Raw genomic sequence first — 7,887 nt, 5'->3', positions numbered from 1 at the left:
AGCTGCTAGTCGGCTAACGGAATCGACCGAAACCAAAAGAAGAGAGGAGCCTTATCGTCCGGGTTGCTTCACCTGGCACACGCACTTACTCAGCCTCGACCGGGGACACGGATAATCCACCGCAAGACGTCGAAACTACGGGGGAAAGTGAGGTTTATCGAAGGGCAGTGTAAGGTCCGTCGTTGGGGCGAAAATAAGCTGGATAAAATCGCCAGCTAGCTTTGTTACCAACTCCGCGCATACGTAGTTTTAGCTCGCTAGCAAGCTAACTACGCTAGCTCGAGAAGAAAGGCCGTCGAGTTGACCCCCGCGTCAAATCAATTTAACAGAGAGCGAATCATCCTGGCATATCACGGTTGCCTCTCACTGCTTGGATCGGAACACCTTGAAATAAAAGAGAAGAACATCGAGAGAGGATGGCTCTGAAAAGGATCAACAAGGTAAGATAACATCGTTGGCTAGCAAGCTAGCTAGCTAGCATGCTAACTGTACTAGTTCGCCGCGCTAGCCTCCCACAATGTAACGGCTGTATCCTGTGTAACATGGCGGTGAAACATGTTCGGGGAAAGTCGGAAGTTTGCGTTTCATCGCGTGTACAGTAATTTGGTGTGTTCAGGGGTTGAGTGAATCGACTGTAGTTTTTTTATTGTTGGCACCGGCTGGGCACACACGGCACGGTTTGTACGGGAAACGCCATTCATAAAGCTAGCTGAGCTAGCTAACGTTAGCAGTTTCGTTTACAGGTCCAACTCGTCGAAATGGATTGACGACAGAAAGAGGCCTCGTGAATTGCCCAACACTTCATACCTTTACACAAACATACATGTGTTGTAACGCTCTCTGCTCATAATACCAAGTCTCTATTGAAGCCTCCCTTTTTGACGATGTGTGTTTTCTTAGCAAGTGAATCACTTAAACATTGTATAATAGTCTGTTACCAGAACTCATGACTCATATCACTCCCTGAATCTGTGTTAGCAGTCAGAGCCGTGTTCATGAAACACTTCCTTGGTATGTGAAAGTATTTGCTCAGTGCATGGGCACATCACAGGGTGTGTACTAGAGCTCATATGGAGGAAGTTGGCAGCAGTAGAGAAGAGTGACATGTGAATTGTTTCCCTGAATGTCTTCTTTTTTTTCTTCCGTGTGTTGTTGGACTAGAATTTTTCTTCCAAGGAAATCCCACAAACTAACTTGTGAAATGGTGTGTTTTGTAAGCGTGGGGTGGGGCAGTGGTCGCCACCTCACCCTAAAGTAGCCGGGGACCTAAAAATAACATTTGGAGGCTGTAGTGTACATGCTCCTGGCTCATCTTGCGGTTAACTGGAGACGATAACAAGGCGGCCCCCTGCCCCTGAGCTGCTGCAGAGTTGAACTTGGAGGAGATAACAACACCGGCGGAGGGGTTGTGAAATAAATGAAACGCACAATGACCTCTCATGTTGCATTTCCCCCTCCTCAGTCTCCCCCACCCCATGTTGGCATTTATACCCAGGATGTTAAGTGCTACTCCGTCTGGTATATTGATTTCAGATGGTGTCTACTCTTTGTTTTGTCTCTGAAGATGACTGTGGTCTAATTGGTTATTGTTGTAAATCTCTTCCTTACAGGAGCTCAGCGACCTGGCTCGTGACCCTCCAGCACAGTGCTCAGCTGGCCCAGTGGGTGATGACAGTAAGTGTCCCAGAACTAGTCAAAAGTTGTTGTTTTTTAATCTCAAATATACCCGTTTGTAATTTCCCACAGACGAGGGTGACCTCTTCACATGTCTGACCAGCAGTCCAAACTACAAGGATATTCAGATTACGGTCATGTATGACGAAGGGAAACATCAAGTCGGCAATTTTCAATTAACCATTTAATTGATCATTTGGAGGTGGTGGAGACTACAAAACAAAAACTGAACAAGCTGCATTTTAAGATTAGTTTATCAAACAGACTTTAAGAAAGACTTTTTTAAAGGATAAATTCAGTCATCTCCTCCCTCCCCATGCTGATTGAAAGTCAGGTCAAGTTTTGTAGTATACATAACATTTCTGTAGCTTCACAGCAAAACAGTGACGCAGCATTCTCCTAAACAGCTGAAGTAGACGGGGACTTGTTTGAAAACATTAACCAGCCTGGTGTAAAGTCTCTGGCAGCCCTTAGATCCCAATTTGATTTTTAAAAGACAATTTTTAAAGCTCAGATCTTCTCTGTTGCTTCTAAGCTCAAAGTGTTTACACCCCACGTGTCGAGGGTACAAATTATGTCTTTTCAAATAATTTTGGATTACGCCCAACAAACTTCATGAAGCTAAAACTTGACCCAGTAGAGTAGATAATGGCTGAATTTACATATTTTAAGTGAACTTAAAGTGTTAAAGAAATTATATTGTATGTTTTTAAAGCACAGATGGATATAGATCTAGCACTGCTAACTAGTTATACTAGTCATGAATACCTCCACCCTAAAAGTCCCTTCTCTTGAAGTGGCTAAGATGGCTCAGAAGTCTTGTTCCTGTCAGATCACATACCTGTGACCTTTATCCGTTTACTAAAATTTACTTTCTGTTCTCCGCAGTGTTTCACTGGCAAGCCACAATCATGGGACCTGTAAGTAGATATTTTATGACATAATTGTTGCTCTCCTTGTACTTTAAAGCACCACGATGTTGAAATTTGTGACGGACGTTGTGTTCCTGGCTGCTTTAAATGTATTCATTAGATAAAGGTTGAAATTTGACTTGATAATGAGAAGCTGTGGACAGCAGCTTTGAGATCATTCTTCTCTGAAATATATGTAAATGTTGTTCTTGCTTTCAGAGCGACAGTCCATATCAGGGAGGAGTTTTCTTCTTGACAATTCATTTTCCAACAGACTACCCCTTCAAACCACCCAAGGTGAGCTGAACCGCACCTGAAACGAGCTTTTTTTTTTTTGTGTCTTTGATAATTAAACATTTTGTCATTTATCTATCAAGTCACCCACCTGTGGTAAACGTTAAAATAATGGCTTATATGTCCAGTGTCAGAAACTGGGGTCAAACATTGTATTTGTGGTCCTGTTGACGCAAAACAACAAGGAAACCTTCCTCGTCGTGAAACTGAGCCTGTCAGTTTGGCATCATGAACACATTTTATCTGTTGACAGCCCTCATGAAGTAATACCGGTCATTCCAGAAGTTGATAGTCATGAGCATCAAACGTCATGGCTTAGTGTTAAGATATTTAAGTTGCATAACCATGACTTGCTGTGTGACGCAGTCTTAATTTACTTGTCCCTTTTCTTCTTTTCAGGTTGCATTTACAACAAGAATTTACCACCCAAATATTAACAGTAACGGCAGTATCTGTCTGGATATTCTCAGATCACAGTGGTCTCCTGCACTTACTATTTCTAAAGGTATGGATACTTGCAACTAGACACCACGAGTTCTTGAAAGTGAACTTTATTAGTTGATGACAGGGTCTGAAATGAGCACTCATAAACTAGCACATACTGGTAAAGTTCTTGATGAGTTTCAAAGTGCTCTCCTGTAGATTGAGTTTTGTTTTACTGCAATTGAAGTGACAAAGTTTTGAAGAAAGACAGTACCTCCTATTAGTAGTGTTGGTAATGGTAATATTCAATACTGCAGGGATAAATTGGCATAAAGCGGCTCCTAACGAACTTTTTACACTGGTTGCACTGGTATGACTCACTTTTTCCATTTAGGTGCATCCAATGATCTTAATTTAATTTCTTATCATATGTTGTAAATTATCGTTAACAGGAATAAAGGTACAGATGATTGTTCTTCATTTAAAACACAGCACACGTACCTGTCAAGCTAGAATCAATGAACATAAAATAGTATTGCAGTTTTTACAAGTCCATAGTCTCACTCTGGAGCCCTGATTAAAAATTTCAAGATAAATGTAACACATCTAGTGGTGTGTGTGTGGGTGTGGGTGTGGGTGTGGGTGTGGGTGTGGGTGGTTTTACAGGCCTGTAAACAACTGACTTTATTTATCTGTTTTGATGTTTTTAACGGTTTCTATGCACTTAAAACCATATAAAAATGATCAGAGCATGTCAGTGTGTAATGTCTTTGGCAGGTATTTTATTCTGTAAAATGTTTTTATATTTGTTGTGGACACTTTGAAATGACTTATATTTATGTCTCTTTCTTGCAGTACTTCTCTCCATTTGCTCACTCCTATGTGACCCAAACCCTGATGACCCACTAGTGCCAGAGATCGCACGAATCTACAAAACAGATAGTGTGAAGTAAGTCTATATAATCTACACATGTGATTGACTCTTCTCTTAAACACGCAAAATAATCATTTTTTCCTCCCAAAAGGAACAACAGTCCTGTATTACATTATATCCATGATAGTATGTAATCTAGTTTCACCCTGTCAGGTACAATAAACTAGCTCAGGAGTGGACAACGAAGTATGCCATGCTTTAGGGGTAAGGCCAGGAGGCAGTGCTGCATCTTGGCTTTGGGATTGGTTGGTTGTGTCGCTCTGGTCTCACTGGAATAACCAGAAGCTTCAATCTCTGTTATCATGTGTATGACTGCTGTGTGGGATTTGACTGTGATACTAATCTCTGGCTGTCTGTACCTAATAGAGTACTCTGTTGGCCCCACCTAGCTCCAATCTTGGGTCCAGCGTGCACCTTGATAAACCTGTAGATGACCTAATTAATTGGATATTTGTGCCCTGCACACCAATATAACATTGTCTTGACAGTTATGGGTTGTAGTCTTCTGTTGCATGAGAAAATACTCAAATAAATGAGCTTTCATAGGCCCAGTAGTTAACAATGTACCATGGTCAGGTCATTTTCTTTTCATGGCCAATAAACTGAGAGTTTAGAGAAGTCTTTATTATCTAAGACCACACCTTGATAGAGATTACATATTTTACATCATTGCTGACCCTTTTCAATCACATACAGGAAGTTAATATTTCATTCCTTTCAGCATGAGAGGAAAATCAACGTTTAGAAACTTGAAATGGGTGATCCCTCGCAGTTAAAAATGGGTTGCCTTTGTTTTTGTTGTTGCTGCTGCATTGTAAAGCAGTTGTCAGCAGGGACCACTCTGAAAATGTCCTTGGTGGTGCATTCGAGGACACGCCAACATTTGGCTGCCAAAAGAGCTGCATTCATGAGCTATGATGTCTGAAACTGAAGCCCAGCAAACAAACAATAGTGATAATACGAGTTAGTTTTCTTGTATGAAAAGGCTGATGTTTGGTGTGTTGTCACCTGCAGGTTCACAATCTGTTCAAAGGTAGTTTTTTTTTTTTTTTTTATAGTCTGTGCTGGCAGCTGCATCAACATGCAATGAAGATATCCAATCATACACAAGTATTTCCAAGCTAATTTTCATATCGTACTGAGGTGGACAGATGGAGAACAACAAACAGAACGAGTGGCTTCCTGGTGGGGAAAATCCAACTATGTGTGGTTTGAAATCCAACCTGAAGGATATACAGATGGATATAACTTCACATTGTTTCAGGGTCACGTAACATTTTACTAAAACAGAGCATACAAAAGTAATAAGAAAATGTAGGGGGAAAGAAACTTTGGTGCGACATTATTGTTTAATCTGCAGACTATTTTCTTGGTTATTCATTTAGTCTACAAAACATCAGAAACTGGTTTAAAACATATGGCCATCACGTTTTCCCAGAGGCCTCGTTGATGTCATCTGCTGACAAAATGGTCTACGGACCTAATAGTTTCATATGATCCGGGTGTGAGCATAATTATCGCTTATTGTATCTGTCATAATGGCCGCCCATCCCCAAAATAAATCCCTTGCGTAACAAGTTTTGAAGCCGAATCTTCTGTGCATGTTAGCGTATCCACTAACTCCAGCATGAAAAGTTTTTTTTTTTTGTCCTCGGCAGGTAAAGACGACATCTCAAAGACATATTTCAAATGAGGACGTTTAGTTTGTACAAAGTGTCAAGTATGGTGCATTTTGTTGAGGTGCTAACTTTGCTCGCAATGTTAAAAAGCAATGTGCTCAAGTGCATGTTAAGTATGTCCTGAAGAAAAGGAGAGTGGTCGAGTATTTGTAGTGATTAATGGCTTTTTATGCCAAAAAGTGTGATTGGTTTGAGATTACCTTCAGTTAATTGTGACCCGTTTTCTCTCTGCAGATACACCAGAACAGCAAAAGAATGGACAAGCAAATACGCAATGTGATGGCATCGTTGGGGAAAGCTGGTGGAAAATGTCATTGCTGGTTCAAACTGAAAAAATCCCGGAATTATGTTTTCTTTTCACTTTTCTTTTTCTTTATTTTCTGTTAAATCAGAACATTTTTCCCTCCCCTCCCTACATTTCACCTGTGCGCTCATAAGAAGATAGTGTTTTCTCTCTAGGACACGTGCCAGTTTCTGTGAAGTTTCTGCTCCCATTTTCGTGCGGAGTTAAAAAAAAAAAAAAAAAAAAGAAAAGGAGAAAAAAAAAGTTCTGAACACTCGGTCTGAGCATGCACCAGTAAGAGTTTTTCAACCCGAAATTGGTGATGTTATTCATTCACTCTGCACACACTTAGTAGAATCTGATGCAACTGGTTCTCCTGACAATGAACATTATATCAACCCCAGGATGATCCAGCTGTTTAACTGGTCGGCTCCTGTGGGGTTGATATTAACTGGATCACTGGATTTCTCCGAGCACTTAGAGAGGCCTGTGTTGTGCCACGCCCGTAAAATCAGAGTTTTAAAGTTCAAATTGGCAATAAATAAATAAATTAAATTAAATAAATTGGCTCTTGTATCTGCTTCCTGGACTGGTGTGATGTCAGTATGTTCTTCTGATCATTAGTATAGGAATCTATTACCTAAAGGAAAGAAGTGTATCTTATTCCACTATCAAAGTGTGTGTACAGAGAAGCACAGCAGTATATATCAATGTTAAGGAAACAAAATATAAGAACTTCAATGTTGTATTTTATGCATGTTAATAAAGGTAGGCTATTATATCTGATATGTTTCTGCAAATTAAGTGGAGTGTAAGGCTGGAAGTTGGAAAAAATTTGGTTCCCCTCAAAGGCTTTCTATTTCTTTTTGTTATTTAGAAGCCAGTAGATATTAGTTTTATGCCCACATGAACACTGTCTTCTTGTAGCCCTAAAATATTGATGCAAAGCTAATGGTTGATAATCAACTTCTGGCTCTGTTTGTTTTTACTTTTCCCTTCAATAAAGTTACTTAAACCATAAAACGAATCAGTGTGGTGCTGTTTTGTTTTTCATTTAAAGTAAATATGTACACTTTGCTAAATGATTGAGTTAAATGTCTTTGAAGTTGCAGAAAAATACGTGGGTTTTTTTAGACGTGCAGAGTTTACACAACTTTCTTTCCTCTTGTGCCTGTTGAAACTAAAAGAGAAGTATCGGCTGTCCCTTTCTGTAAAGCCTTGATTGTTTTAGGACTGAAAGATCTAATTATTTTAACTGATATTGTATTATACCTAAAGATTTGTGTTATTTGAAGGACTGACGGAGAAAAATCATTATTTTCATTGAAAAACATTTTAATAACCATGGTGGGATTTTTTTTTTTTGCATAGATCTGTACAAAATAAAGAAATTAATTAAAATGGTAAGCAATTTTGCTAAAAGTGCAATTATTTGTTGCCCTATTTGAGGAAATTCTGCCAAGGTCAAGGAGAATCCATCAACAAGTAAATGACTTGCATTAAGACAATTGTTTATTTATTTTGTATATGCTAAAACAGAACTTTATTAATGCTGAATAATTCTTTTGCCAAAAAAATTTACAGTACAGTTGTAACAACCAGCGGGTCCAAGCTTTATATTAAATTAATACAGAAATGTACTAAATATTAGTAGAAAATAGAAAACACTGCCTAACAAGAGAAGTAAAA

At 39.3% G+C, this 7,887-nt stretch overlaps 1 protein-coding gene across 1 annotated transcript; it reads left to right on the top strand.

The window, feature by feature from the left end:
* On the top strand, window positions 1-7,221 carry LOC141010997 (ubiquitin-conjugating enzyme E2 D3-like). Its single transcript, XM_073484185.1, has 7 exons — window positions 1-440; window positions 1,611-1,674; window positions 2,563-2,594; window positions 2,805-2,882; window positions 3,279-3,384; window positions 4,158-4,251; window positions 6,150-7,221. Exons 1-7 carry the CDS (start codon window positions 417-419, stop codon window positions 6,193-6,195), a joined length of 444 nt encoding a protein of 147 aa, XP_073340286.1. The 5' UTR covers window positions 1-416; the 3' UTR covers window positions 6,196-7,221.
* The last annotated feature ends 666 nt before the right edge of the window (window positions 7,222-7,887 follow it).

Source organism: Pagrus major, chromosome 16 (assembly GCF_040436345.1).
Source record: "Pagrus major chromosome 16, Pma_NU_1.0".
Taxonomy (NCBI): Eukaryota; Metazoa; Chordata; class Actinopteri; order Spariformes; family Sparidae; genus Pagrus; species Pagrus major.
Note: the sequence above shows the minus strand (reverse complement) of the source record. Positions and strands in the feature narration are given on the sequence as shown.

Coding starts and splice junctions, on each gene's coding strand:
- LOC141010997 (XM_073484185.1), top strand. CDS start 417: ATGGCTCTGAAAAGGATCAACAAG. Junction 441..1,610: donor CTCTGAAAAGGATCAACAAG/GTAAGATAACAT, acceptor TCTTCCTTACAG/GAGCTCAGCGACCTGGCTCG. Junction 3,385..4,157: donor TGCACTTACTATTTCTAAAG/GTATGGATACTT, acceptor TCTTTCTTGCAG/TACTTCTCTCCATTTGCTCA.